The sequence below is a fragment of the Haematobia irritans genome, chromosome 1 (assembly GCF_050003625.1).
Source record: "Haematobia irritans isolate KBUSLIRL chromosome 1, ASM5000362v1, whole genome shotgun sequence".
Lineage (NCBI taxonomy): Eukaryota > Metazoa > Arthropoda > Insecta > Diptera > Muscidae > Haematobia > Haematobia irritans.
In genome coordinates this window covers 62,978,299-62,993,726 of record NC_134397.1, presented here as the reverse complement: position 1 = coordinate 62,993,726, position 15,428 = coordinate 62,978,299, and the positions used below count along the sequence as shown (strand labels likewise).

At 32.5% G+C, this 15,428-nt stretch overlaps 1 protein-coding gene across 1 annotated transcript; it reads right to left on the bottom strand.

Moving 5' to 3' along the window:
• Window positions 1–4,095: 4,095 nt before the first annotated feature.
• Window positions 4,096–14,384, bottom strand: LOC142221061 (odorant receptor 67d-like). The gene is made up of 4 exons (XM_075290579.1): window positions 14,140–14,384; window positions 13,539–14,062; window positions 5,805–5,994; window positions 4,096–5,710 (listed from the first exon to the last, which is right to left on the bottom strand). The coding sequence occupies exons 1-4, from the start codon at window positions 14,335–14,337 to the stop codon at window positions 5,498–5,500; spliced, it is 1,125 nt and encodes a 374-aa protein (XP_075146694.1). The 5' UTR covers window positions 14,338–14,384; the 3' UTR covers window positions 4,096–5,497.
• Between the last annotated feature and the right edge of the window lie 1,044 nt (window positions 14,385–15,428).

Genomic DNA, 15,428 nt, shown 5'->3' with positions numbered 1-15,428 from the left:
TTTTATTCGTCGATCATTTAATACCATATCATACACTTTGGCTACAATTTCTGTTGTTGTTGCTGTTTTTGGACGTCCACTACGTGGTTAATCTTCAATGCTTCTACGACCACGTCTAAATTCAGCAACCCAATTTTTTACTGTTACATATGAAGGAGCACTTTCACCTAACAGATTCACAATATCATTATGAATTTCTTGTCCCGATAAACCTTTTTTATGTAAATATTTAATGACAGCACGCATTTCTAATTTTTCCATTGTAAAAAAATTGCAGATGCTTCTTTTTTGTCTATATGAAGGAATTGCCAGATCGGAACAAAATTTATCTTGTGTTCATAACAGGGATGAAATTTTCCAAAACACTTCACTTTTTTCTGTTTATATCGCGCTTTTTGTGCTGGGCTAAGAAGTTTTCGAACTGCCCTTGTATATAGCCCCCATATAAACCGATCCCCAGATTTGAACTCCGAAACATCTTGGAAGAGCAAAATTCATCCGATCTGGTTGAAATTTGGTCCACATCGGTCCATAATTATATATACCCCCCATATAAACTGATCCCCAGATTTGACCTCCGGAGCCTCTTGGAGGAGCAAAGTTCATCCGATTCGGTTGAGATTTGGAATGTTGTGTTAGTATATGGTCTCTAATAACCATGCAAAAAGTGGTCCACATCGGTCCATAATTATATATACCCCCCATATAAACTGATCCCCAGATTTGACCTCCGGAGCCTCTTGGAGGAGCAAAGTTCATCCGATTCGGTTGAGATTTGGAATGTTGTGTTAGTATATGGTCTCTAACAACCATGCAAAAATTGGTCCATATCGGTCTATAGTTATATATAGCCGATGCCAAAAGTTGGTCCATATCGGTTCATAATCATGGTTGCCACTCGAGCCAAAAATAATCTACCAAAATTTTATTTCTATAGAAAAGTTTGTCAAGATTTTATTTCTATAGAAATTTTTGTCAAAATATTATTTCTATAGAAAATTTTGTCAAAATGTTATTTCTATAGAAAATGTTGTCAAAATTTTATTTCTATAGAAAATTTTGTCAAACTGACCCCCATTTTCATAAAGCTCCGTTAGTGTTCCGTTAACTAACCAACTTTTAAACTGTATTATAGAAGAAGCTGTCATCTTGCATATATATTCCATATGCCAGTTAGGAACTTAACTGACGAAAATTTTCCAGTTAAAGTTAACTGGAGAGAAGATATTTGCAATTTACTTTCTGTTAACTGGCAGTTAAAGCCTAACGGAGCTACATGAAAATGGCCGTGAATTATATACGTATTTAACCGGCATTTTTTTAGTTTAATATATACGTATGGACTAACTTACAATTTGGAAGACGGTGGTAGGAAGTTTTAAGATACGTAATTCGATTGTGGATGACAACCTTTAGTAGAAGTTTCTACGCAATCCATGGTGGAGGGCAGAGAACTGCAACCCGTAGCTTTTTTCGTATTGCAATCTTACCCACAAAATGTCGGTGGCAGTGAGTGAGACACCAATTACCATGCGATCTTTTACATTGATACAAAAGCGAGAATAAAAGCACCTCTAGTATATAACAATGTTCGTATGCAGTATTTTGCAATCTTAAACCAATCCACATCGTAACAACGCTCGGTAAACAAAAAACGAGTGCACTTAAGTGTGATTGCACTCAACAACAAAATTACCAGCAGTTGACATTAGCTCAAGAGAATTGAGAGAGTACCAAATGAGAGAATACCAAACTGCTGAGATACGGGTAACCAATTTGTGTAATTTTCTACGGTGTTTTCGAGAGATCAACACTCATACTAACAAACACCGACAGTCGTCGGTTGCATTGGATATTGGTGGTTGAAATTTTTTTACCAATTGGCGTTTTAAGATTGCAAGTATTGGTGTTTACTAAATACACTGGTCGGTTGCGGTAGATCGCAGCCGTTCTCTGGTGGAGGGTAAATAGGCTTCGGCCTGGCCGAAGCTAACGGCCGTATATACTTGTTTTTTATTTTTTTTTATAACAAAATAGTGTTCTGTCAAAGTTATAAGGGCTTCTTTATACTAATATGCCCAGGGGCTCTAAAAGGTTAAAGACGGCCCTACAGACATCGGTAAAGAATTTAATTCTAAGACGATCGGTATACTAAAGATGGGCGTTACATACAAATGCACAAATGGATTACAATCTGTACCACAGTAGTGGTGAAGGGTATACAGATTAGAGACAATTGTTACAACTCTTGTTACAATTTCGGATTTATTTTATCTTATTTTCGTTCCTGAGCAAACAATTTTTTCTTTGGGTGTATAACAGGTATTCATTATTCCTTTAACGACTACACTAAAAATTCATATTTATTATTTTTGTTGGTAATAAGTGAAACACAAGAACAGGAATGGGAAGAAGTGGAAGTAGAGATATTAGACAAGCGATTCAAGCAGATAACAAGTTGTAACGATGTTTTAAAACAGCATCTAATGATGATTAAATCTGCAACATTAAAACCTTTTTGTTGTTATATATCAGAAACATAAATAATTTGTTGAAAGAAAAATATATTTCAATTACTGCTAATTACATAGCAAATTTTAGTCATGAACCACAGAATAGAAAACGAAACTACATATTGATTTTTTATTATTTTTTTTATTTAGTGCCAGGCTGAAAATATTAAATTTTAATTACATTAACATAAATAAATGTTTAGAATGAAAATTTCCATTTTCTTTCCAAAACCGATTTTTTGTAAAATACTCGTCTATAAGAAATATTATTCTTACACCCATATGTATGCTTAAAACAAACTTTTTTCTTATAAACAATAATTCCCTATAAGTAAAAAAAAACGCATATAGGAAAATAATTTATGTTGTGTTTTTGTTCTGGCTATCTTATACTCACGACAATTTTGTGTTTAGAGTGCTCTGAAATCGATAATTTTATGGGTTATAAACGAAACTACATTTTGATTTATAATTATTGTGTTTTTTTTTTTTAATTTGTGACAGAGTGCTATTTTTAAATTTTCATTACATTAATATAAATAAAACTTTAAAATGACATTTTTCATTATCTTTCCAAACCCGAATTTTTATAAAATATTCTTCTACAAGAAATAATTTTCTTATATCCACATATCTACGCTTACAACAAACATTTCCTTATAAACTCTAATTCCCTATAAAGAAAAAAACGCATATAGCAAAATAATTTGTGTTTTTTCCGGCTCTCTTATACTCACGACAATATTTTTTTAGAGTGCTCTAAAATCGATATTTTGATATGTTATAAACGAAACTACATTTTGATTTATAATTTTGTTTATTTGTGACAGAGTGCTATTATTAAATTTTCATTACATTAACATAAATAAATCTTTAAAATGAAAATTTCCATTTTCTTTCCAAAACTTAATTTTTGTAAAATACTCGTCTATAAGAAATATTTTTCTTACATCCATATGTATGCTTAAAACAAACTTTTTCTTATAAACAATAATTTCCTATAAGTAAAAAAACGCATACAAGAAAATAATTTGTGTTGTGTTTTTGTTCTGGCGACAATATTTTTTTAGAGTGCTCTGAAATCAATATTTTGATATGTTATAAACGAAACTGTATTTTGATTTATAAGTATTGTTTTTTTTTTATTTGTGGCAGAGTGCTATTTTTAAATTTTCATTACATTAATATAAATAAAACTTTAAAATGACATTTATCATTGTCTTTCCAAACCCGAATTTTTTATAAAATATTCTTCTACAAGAAATAATTTTCTTATATCCATATATCTACGTATAAAACAGACATTTCCTTATAAACAGTAATTCCCCATAAGGAAAAAACGCATAGAGGAAAATAATTTGTGTTGTGTTTTTTCCGGCTCTCTTATACTCACGACAATATTTTTTTAGGAGTGCTCTGAAATCGATATTTTGATGTGTTATAAACGAAACTACATTTTGATTTTTAATTATTATTTTTTATTAATTTGTGGCAGAGTGCTCTTATTAAATTTTCATTACATTAACGTAAATAAAACTTTTAAATGACATTTTTCATTATCTTTCCAAACCCGATTTTTTATAAAATATTCTTCTACAAGAAATAATTTTCTTATATCCATATGTATGCTTAAAACAAAAAAAAACGCATATAAGAAAAAATTGTGTTTTTTCTGACTTTCATATACCCACGACATAATTGTTTTATAGTACTCCTACTCGGAAATCGATATTTTGATGTTTTACACACGGAATAGCAAACTTATTATACCTCCATCACCAATCTATGGTGGTAGGTATAAAAATACATCTAAATAAAATATTTGTGCTAGTTCTATTAACTATGTGCAATCGCTAATGCAGTATATCAATTGTTTTGTTACACTATGACGCAAAATTCAACTTTTTGTCTCCAAACAAAAAATCACTTATCCCAGCTAAAAGTAGTCGATGAGAGGAGAAATGTAATTTCTGGATTTGGCCAGGTTGGTTGCCGTTTGTCTTTTATGAGTCTCTAAAGTTTTGTCGCAAAATTGGATTTTGAGTACTTTTTTGCAATTTTCGGATGACCATAGATCAAAAAATGCTGTGAATTCGTTTTTGAAGTATTAAGCAAAGTTGTAGATATTGACTCGACCAATAAAAATGCCGAATATATTAAGTCGGAAAATTTCCATCTTCATGCTCAAAATCGCAAAAATGTCGATAAAACTACGACTTTTATCCCCGATTTTTTTGGTTTTTCGACTACAGCTCCTGAACTGTTGAAAATTTTATCAAACAGTGGAGGCAAGAAATGTAGCCTATAAAATTATGAACAACTTTGTAGTACAAGCCAAATTCATGTAACCACTCCTTGATACTCCTTTTGCAATTGCATTTTTTTTGTCGTCTTTTGTATACGAAACAACAAAACAAATGCGTATTTGTAAAATCGTTGTTGTTAAAAATGAAAATTAAACACATTTGTATGGCAAAATCCGTATCAAGGAGTGGTCATATGAATTTGGCATGTACTACAAAGTTGTTCATAATTTTATAGGCTACACTGTTTTCTAAAATTTTCAATAGTTCAGGAACTGTAGTCGAAAAACCAAAACAATCGGTGAAAAAATTGTCATTTTATCGACATTTTTGCGGTTTTTGGGCATGAAGATGGAAATTTTCCAACTTTATATATTCAGCATTTTTGTTGGCCGAGCTAAGAGCTAAAACTTTGCTTAGCAATTCAAAAATGAATTCACAGCAGTTTTCGAGCTATGGTCATACGAAAATTGCAAAAAGTGCTCAAAATCGAATTTGGCGACAAAATCTATCATAATCCAGACATTACATTTCTTTTCTCATCGAGTAGTTTCGGCTGGTATAAGTGATTTTTTTATTTGGATTTTTTGTGTTGCACTGTGTTATTATTAGAAAATGCCATTTTGTGGCAAAAATTTTTGTTGCTATTAAAAATCTCTGGAGAAAAGAAACAATATTAAATTACTCGATGAAATTAACCAACATCATGGTCGAAGTATAAATGGCCTTTGTCAACTGCAAACCGGTATTCATACTCAATGGTAGTATGGAGCCCACCGTAATTCCTGTAGTACTTTGAGCTGCCATTAACATATTTAGCAACATTTTTCGCTCTGCAACAGGTAACATATACCAATTGACATCATTGTAACACGCAGTAACGACATCGTCATTCTTGGGTGGAACAATGAGTCAAACAGCGGGAGGGAATAGAAAACCAGCATTAGTCTCATACAGATTATATTGTGATTTGATTAGAAATACTTACCGCAATTTCAACAAGCGTACCAAGACCACAATACAGATACAAAATAGCTAAGCAATACATCAAATAACAATCACCTCCAATCCAGCTTCCCAATAGCAAACAAAATAAAGTACATAAAATGCTCACTCCTCCGGTAGATACTTGGACGAAAACCATCCAAAAATAGGTAGCTTTAATTATCTCAATCTTACTGGAAATGTGAAAAGAACTTTAGTGATTCCTATAATAGGGCAATAGTAATAAAAACAAGTATAGACGGCCGTAAGTTCGGCCAGGCCGAAGCTTATGTACCCTCCACCATGGATTGCGTAGAAACTTCCACTGAAACCGATGGTAAGGTATCTTAAAACTTCCTAACACCGTAATATAGACCACATAGTCCATACGTGGTATATATTAAACTAAACAAGTATATACGGCCTTAAGTTCGGCCAGGCCGAATCTTATGTACCCTCCACCATGGATTGCATAGAAACTTCAGATAAATCAGATAAATTTTGGTCTTCCAAGAGGTTCCAGAGGTCAAATCTGGTGATCAGTTTATATGGGGGCTATATATAATTATGGGCCGATATGGACCAATTTTTGCATGGTTGTTAGAGACCATATACTAACACCACGTACCAAATTTCAACCAGATCGGATGAATTTTGCTAATCTAAGAGGCTCCGGAGGTCAAATCTGGGGATCGGCTTATATGGGGGCTATATATAATTATGGGTCGATGTGGACCAATTTTTGCATGGTCATTAGAAAACATATACCAACCATTTCAGCCGGGGCTATATATAATTATGGACCGATATGGACCAATTTTTGCATGGTTGTTAGAGACCATATACTAACACCATGTACCAAATTCCAGCCGGATCGGATGAAATTTGCTTCCCTTTGAGGCTCCGCAAGCCAAATCGGGGGATCGGTTTATATGGGGGCTATGTATAATTATGGACCGATATGGACCAATTTTTGCATGGTTGTTAGAGAACATATACTAACACCATGTACCAAATTTCAGCCGGATCGGATGAAAATTGTTTCTCTTAGAGGCTCTGCAAGCCAAATCGGGGGATCGGTTTATATGGGGGCTATATACAATTATGGAACGATATGGACCAATTTTTGCATGGTTGTTAGGACCATATACTAACACCATGTACCAAATTTTAGCCCGATCGGATGAAATTTGCTTTTTTTAGAGCAATCGCAAGCCAAATTTGGGGGTCCGTTTATATGGGGGCTATACGTAAAAGTGGACCGATATGACCCATTTGCAATACCATCCGACCTACATCAATAACAACTACTTGTGCTAAGTTTCAAGTCGATAGCTTGTTTCGTTCGGAAGTTAGCGTGATTTCAACAGACGGACGGACATGCTCAGATCGACTCAGAATTTCACCACGACCCAGAATATATATACTTTATGGGGTCTTAGAGCAATATTTCCATGTGTTACAAACGGAATGACAAAGTTAATATACCTCCATCCTATGGTGGAGGGTATACAAATATGGGAAACATTTAAATCTGAAGCAATTTGAAGGAAACTTCGAAAAAGTTTATTTATGATTTATCGCTCGATATATATGTATTAGAAGTTTAGGAAAATTAAAAAAATTTTACAACTTTTCGACTAAGCAGTGGCGATTTAGTTACAAGGAAAATGTTGGTATTTTGCCCATTTTTGTCGAAATCAGAAAAAAATATATATGGGAGCTATATCTAAATCTGAACCGATTTCAACCAAATTTGGCACGTATAGCAACAATGCTAATTCTACTCCCTGTGCAAAATTTCAACTAAATCGGAGCAAAAAATTGGCCTCTATGGTCATATGAATGTAAATCGGCCGAAAGCTATATATTGGAGCTATATCTAAATCTGAACCGATTTCGTCTAAATTTGGCACGCATAGCAACAATGCTAATTCTACTCCCTGTGCAAAATTTCAACTAAATCGATGATAAAAATTGGCCTCTGTGGTCATATGAGTGTAAATCGGCCGAAAGCTATATATTGGAGCTATATCTAAAACTGAACCGATTTCGTCTAAATTTGGCACGCATAGCTACAATGCTAATTCTACTCCCTGTGCAAAATTTCAACCAAATTGAGGTAAAACTCTGGCTTCTGGGGCCATATAAGTCCATATCGGGCGAAATATATATGTGGGAGCTATATCTAAATCTGAACCGATTTCTTCCAAAATCAATAGGGTTCTATTCTGAGCCAAAACACATATTTGTGCTAAATTTGAAGTCGATTGGACTAAAACTGCGACCTAAACTTTGATTACAAAAATTTGTTCACGGACAGACGGACATGGCTATATCGACTCAGCAGCCCACCCTGAGCATTTTTGCCAAAGACACCATGTGTCTATCTCGTCTCCTTCTGGGTGTTGCAAACATATGCACTAACTTATAATACCCTGTTCCACAGTGTGGCGCAGGGTATAAAAACGGCTTCACTTAAAAATTTAGCCAATTTATATCAAAGAAATGCGTCTTCTATGCCAGCAAAATTCACCTCAAATTTGATTTTTTTGTCCTATGCACAGAAAAAATTTTCACGAACATTTTTCTAATTAAATTCTTAATTGAGTTTAAAAAATATTCAATAAAAAATTTAATTGATTCAAAAATCATTTTAAATCGAAACAAAAATCAAATCAAATCAATCAATTAAAAAATTTATTGACATTCATTTGATACCATCATTTCTGTGATTGAAGACATTTCAATTAAAAAATGAATTGGATCAATTAATTTCGTTATTGAATCAGAATTTTTTTGTGTGGATGTTGCTGTCGCATAATAACACAGTGACGCAATATCCAACTCTCGATGAGAGAGAAAACTAATTTCTAGATCGGTTGCCGTTCGTTTTTAGTTTTTTTCGCCAAATTCGATTTAAAGAACTTTTTTGCAATTTTCTTCTATTTTCCGCTGTACATTTTTTTGCAGTCTTGAGTTGCAAGTTATAGCTCTTGACCTGGTCACCAAATATGCTGAATATATTAAGCTGGACAAATTTCATCTTCACACTGAAAAAAATATTGTTGTGAGGCCAAAGATTTCATGTCCATAAAATACGAATGCGGATTTTGCTTAGCATAAAAGACGCATATCTCTGATATAAAGGGTTTTTACTTGTCCAAAAGTCAATCAAGTCGTTTTGTCCTTATAGTTAAGTGATTCGACTTAAAATTGGGTATCCTAACTTAAAAGAAAATTTATTTTTACTAAGGTCAACTTGGTTTAAATGTTTCCGAAAAATATTCAAAATTAATTTAAATTTGTTGAATTTTTACATCTTGGCTACAAAGCAAAAACATTTTTTTACTGAAAACATAATTTTTACTTGTAGGCGAGTCGGAATTTGGAAATTTAAGTAATTGTTAACACGGTTTTGATGGACTTTGATAGTACATGGAAAAAAAAGCTGAAAAAATCAAGGAATTAATTTTTTTTCCTAGAATCAAGTATGCAAAACTCAAATGCTCAAAACCCAAAAAACACCAACTTTTCCGTTTTTCGACTACAGCTTTTGAAGTTTTGAAAATTTTACCAAACAATCAAGGTAATGTAGCCTATAAAATTATGAACAACTTTCTGCACTGAAAAAATATTTAGGTGATATTAAAGATAAGGCAACCTAAATTTTAGGATGAACAATTTACAAAATATTAAGGACAAATATCTTTAAAATAATTACATTTTCATTAAAATAAAGTTCATTAAAATATAAAATTTAGGATACAATTTTTTAAAATTTCCGACCCTTCGTTAAAATTATAGTCTTTGAAATAAGGCAAAATTTCCTTAAGGTGTCTTCTTTACTTTAAGGAAAATTTGATTTAAAGAAATCCTTAAATTAACTGAAATATTGAATCTTTAGATTTAAGATAGGTTAGGAGGTTAGGTAAGGCGACAGTCCGATTTATCAGGCTCACTTAGACTATTCAGTCCATTGTGATACCACAGGGCAGCACTCTCATATCACTGAGTGCTGCCCGATTCCATGTTAAGCTCAATCACAAGCAGTGTTGTCAGATTAGGGGATTTGGCTGGGGATAAAGCCGTGGTTTGGGGATTTTTCTGGAGATCATCAATCAGATAGTATTAAATTTGTTTTATAGCTGATGGCCTCAGTTGCTAAAGCTTCTCCTATTTTCCCATACTCATCTTATATTTACTATAAGTTTAGTATAATTTAAATAAATAAATTTGTTTTAGAGCGTGTAAAAACGAAGTCAATCTTTACAAATTCATTTAAGTTGGGCTGAACCGCGTTCCTGTATATCATCACAGCTTCAAATTTATGTAACAAATATTAAAAGCGCCCATTTCCATTTTTACTTTCATTTACATATCTGTCCCGTTGTCTTTAACACAGTCCTTTTTAAAAAGTGGACCCTACACTGAAAAAAAAACAGCATGCCCGGTTCCAAAGATTTTGTCTCTACTTTAAACATTTTGGTATTGATTCCGAGCGGAGAATAAAAGTAAGGATACATTTAAGACACAATTCTCTTTTAAATTTGGGTTTTGTGTACTTGCTTCTAGGAAGCAAATTTTAAATTTTCGATTTTTCAGCTTTTTTCTTCATTTGCTATCAAAGTCTTTTAAAAACGAGTAAACAACAACTTTATTTTCCAAATTAAGACTCTACTTCCAGTAGAAATTATCTTTAAAATAAAGTTTTGAAAAACGATTTTTTGCTTTGTAGTCAAGATGCAAAAAGACAACAAATTTAAAGACAATTTCATTAAATGTAAAGAATTTTTCTGAATTATTAAAGTCAAGCCTAAACTTTTTTGCTTTCATGTTATGATACCAATTTTTAAGTCAAATCACTTAATTATATGGACAGTACGACTTCATTGAAAAGTTTATCGACTTTTGCACAAGGAAAAAACTTTATATGAGGGAAATACGTCTTCTATGCTAAGCCAAATTTGCATTCGTATTTTAAAGACATGAAATCTTTGACCTCACTACAATATTTTTTCAGTGTATATGGCAAGAAAGGCAATTTAATTCTATTTGAGTGTATGGAATTGTTGACTTCAATAATTTTTTGTGCACGTGAGTAAATGAACACAATTGTAGTACAAATATTTACTAAATTCGTGTTTCTCTCAAAATAGTTCAAAATTTCTTAAAATTTGTAAATTTTACCAATAATGCGCCCATATCATATGCACTTTTCTTTGGAGATTTTTCATAGAGAAAAATATATCGGATGGGGATTTCTTGGAGATATAATATCGAAATTTGGGGATCTCTCTCGAAAAAATCTGCCAACCGTGATCACAAGGGACCTCCTTTTTATAGCCGAGTCCAAACGGCGTTCCACATTGCAGTGAAATCACTTAGAGAAGCTTTGAAACACTCAGAAATGTCACCAGCATTACTGAGGTGGGATAATCCACCGCTGAAAAACTTTTTGGTGTTCGGTCGAAGCAGGAATGGAACCCACGACCTTGCGGGCATGCTAACCATTGCACCAACCAACCGGTGGCTTTTAAGATAAAAACGGTTTAAATATAGGCTAAGTCTTATTTTGAGGAATTAGCATCATTGGTTTAAAGTTTTTTTTTGGAATTAAGAAAACATTTTTTTATTTTATCAGATATAAATTGGACTTTTAAACTGTCTTTTGAAAATTCTATAAATGAGATCTGTATCCTAATTTTAATTTTATTGATTCTAGATTTAAAAGTCGCTAATTTTTTTTTTTTACTTTAAAGAAACCACATCTTTGGTGCGGAATTAATACCGAAATCTTTAAGGGAAGGTCAACATCTCGGGATCCAAGTAAACTTGTTTTGAGTGTAGTACACCGAAAAAATGTGAACTGTTTTATAGGAAGAATGAACTACCACGCACGAAAATTGAAATAAATTTTACTCCTCATTTTGAGATTTCCACAATGCGTTGTTAAAACCAGGAATTTTTAATGCCCTGTTGTACTTTTTAATTGCAGTTCACGAAATCATATCATCTCATAGAAGAAAAAATTAACTAAAAGTAAAGAAGAAAATCATTGGAGCCAAATCATGACCATTTTAACCATATAGTTGTTCATTCTTACTATTTTTGGGAATCGTACGAAAATTTTCATTTATTTTAGTTGATATTGAACTTATATGTATGGTCATTGAACTTTATACTCGCGTTTAGTTCATAAATTTTTTGAGACATGCTTAAAAAAATTAAGATTTCATTAAGCTGTGGAAAATTTCGATAATAATAATAAAACTTAACTACAAGCAAATAATTTTTTTCCACTAAAAATAAGTTAAATTTCGCGTTAGTTTAACTACGGAAATTTTTTTGTGTGTACCCTTGGCAATTTTAGAGCTCATTCACATTAGTCTCGAACTCTACTAAAAATGGACGTGAAACCCATTTTTATAAGCAAAATGAGTTGAATCTAGTTGCAGTGGAAGTTGAAATCTAGTTGGAGTGGATTTTGCAAGTGTAATGTGTATGAGATATTATTTTTTTCGTTTTTTTTTTTTTAATATACGAAACAACAAAATAAATGAGTATTTGTCTAAATCGTTGTTGTTATTATTTTTTTTTTGAATGAAATGATAATTAATCACATACACTGAAAAAAATATGACGTGATATTAAAGATTGCGCAACCTAAATTTTAGGATGCGAAATTTACAAAATACTAAGGACAATTTTTTTTTTAAATATTGAAATTTTAATTAAAATAAAGTTTATTATCTTTGATTTAATTTTTTTTTTTCATTAAATTTAGGAAACAAATTTTGTAAATTTGCGACCCTCCGTTAAAGTTGCATGTCTTTGAACTAAGGCTAATTTTTCTTAAGGTAAAGAAACACATTTTTGATTTGAAGAAATTGTCCTTAAATTAATTGAAATATTGAAACTTTAGATTTAGGATAAAAACGCTTCAAATATAGGCTAAGACTTATTTTTAGGATTTAGCGTCTTCGATTAAATTTTTTTTTTTTTTTGGAATTAAGAAAACGTTTTTTACATGGAAGTATCCGTTATAATTTGGATTTCTAAACTGTCATTTGTTTAATAAAGCGCGAAAAGAAAATGAACTTTTGATAAATGAGATCTGTATCCTAATTTTAATTTTATTGGTCCTAGATTTAAAGCCAGATAGGTCACTAAAAATATTCTTTATTTTAAAGAAGCCGCATCTTTGGCTAGGAATCAATACCAAAATCCTTAAGGGAAGATCAAACTTTTTGTATGTATGCCAAAATCAAAGAGTGGTCGTATGAATTTGGTATGTATTAGAATTCTTCATAATTTTATAAGTTTACCAAACACTCAAAGGAAGACACTTGAGTGTTTGGTAAACTTTTCGATATTTCAAGAGCTGTAGTTGGAAAACCAAAAAAAAAATCGCTGAAAAAGTTGTAATTTTTTGATATTTTTTGGGGTTTAAGTTTGAAGATGAATCAATAGATTCAGCACTTTTGTTTACCGAGTCAAGAGCTACAATTTTGCTGAAGACTACAAAAAATTGCAGCATTTTTCGAGCTATGGCCATCCGAAAAATAAGAAGAAAAAATGTGCTCAAAATCGAATTTGGCGATACCGCAAGCGGTCTAGAAAAAATTTAGAAATTACTTTTCTCCTCTCATCGACTACTTTCGGCTGTGGTAAGCGATTTTTGTTGGGTATTTTTTTTTTGTTGTTGTTTTTTTTTGGGTAATCATTTAATACACACCTTATATACTTTTGATGCCATTGAAATATATTCCTCAGCATATCTCTAACTTCATTTTGATTTTCCAAATTATCGTCCTCCAGAACTTTATTAAGATCGTGAAATTTGCATCTCAATATATCTTTCAGCAGAGGAATATGACTAACATGTGCTACGAAAAGTGAATCGGCTGCAAAATTTCCAAAAGCTCCAAATGTCATGCATAAGCAATGCACGCAATTCGTTATATAATATCCAAAATCGGTTTCTGGATCTATTCCGGGCAAAATGAATTGCATTACGAAAATACGTTTGTTGTATATAAAAAAATACCAGGGCACCAATAGAACTAATTCAGCAACTGCGATGATATATACGGCCGCCATTGATTTTATACCTCTTATGACTCTTGTTATGCTCTTCTTCAGATAGAAACGGTATTCTGCATGCTTCTTTTCATATTCTTCATAGATTTCGCGAACTTCCATAACCAAGAAACGATGCTCTTTTATATACCAAACAGCATTTACCATTTTGCAATATCCCTACAATTGAGAGAAAATTTGCAAAGCTTTTTTTAAGTGCAGCTTGAACTAAACAGAAGACATACACACATACGCACCTGAGCTACACTGCCTATCATACATAGAGTCTGTAGAGGTTTTGTCCAGTCACGCTCTACCCAAATACCAACATAAAGGGTATAGAAGGTACAGAATAGAATTAAATTGACGACAAAAAAAACCATTCGGGTGAGAGCATGTATGCGAAATTTGGGATTCATTATATCAGTTCCACAAATGTATGCGCATATGCGCATACCTCGAATAAGTCGCTCATATCGTTCCGCCGTACTTGTAACCACCATTGTTCAAGGATACAATTGCAATAATCTAATGTTGCCTATTTTTGTCCATCTTCTGAAGGATATTGCCATTATAAATACACTAGATTACAAAAATTGTGGCGGTAGAAAATCTGTTTAATTTACTCAAATACAAAATGAAGGATATTGCCATTATAAATACACTAGATTACAAAAATTGTGGCGGTACAAAATCTGTTTAATTTACTCAAATGCAAAATCTCATGTAAATCGAAATTAAAATGTTGTCTTTGTGGTCATATGAGTGTAAATCGAGCGAAAGATATATATGGGAGCTATATCTAAATCTGAAGCCATTTCCAATATACCTCAGTAAAAAAAAATATATTTGCAAAAATTGTTTCATTTCTCTTTTGGACGAAAATAACGGTATTTAAAATTTTTCTTTTTAACGATGTTTAGGTGACTCTATCATTAGCAATTTTGTCGCTAGACACCAATTCGATGTACCGTTTTATGAAATTTGTGATGAAAGCTAGAAGTTCAATAGCATATAGTTATATGTGCATTATACATCTTTTGCATTTTTATACCCTCCACCATAGGATTGGGGGATTATATTAACTTTGTCATTCCGTTTGTAACACATCGAAATATTGCTCTAAGACCCCATAAAGTATATATATTCTGGGTCGTGGTGAAATTCTGAGTCGATCTGAGCATGTCATGTCACGCTAACTTCCGAACGAAACAAGCTATCGACTTGAAACTTGGCACAAGTATTTGCTATTGATGTAGGTCGGATGGTATTGCAAATGGGCCATATAGGTCCACTTTTACGTATAGCTCCCATATAAACGGACCCCCAAATTTAGCTTGCCTATCCTCTAAGAGAAGCAAATTTCATCCCATCCGGTTGAAATTAGGTACATAGTGTCAGCATATGATCTCCAACAACCATGCAAAAATTGGTCCACATCGGTCCATAAGTATATATAGCCCCCATATAAACCGATCCCCCGATTTGGCTTGCGGAGCCTCTAAGAGAAGCAAATTTCATCCGATCCGGCTGAAATTTGGTACAT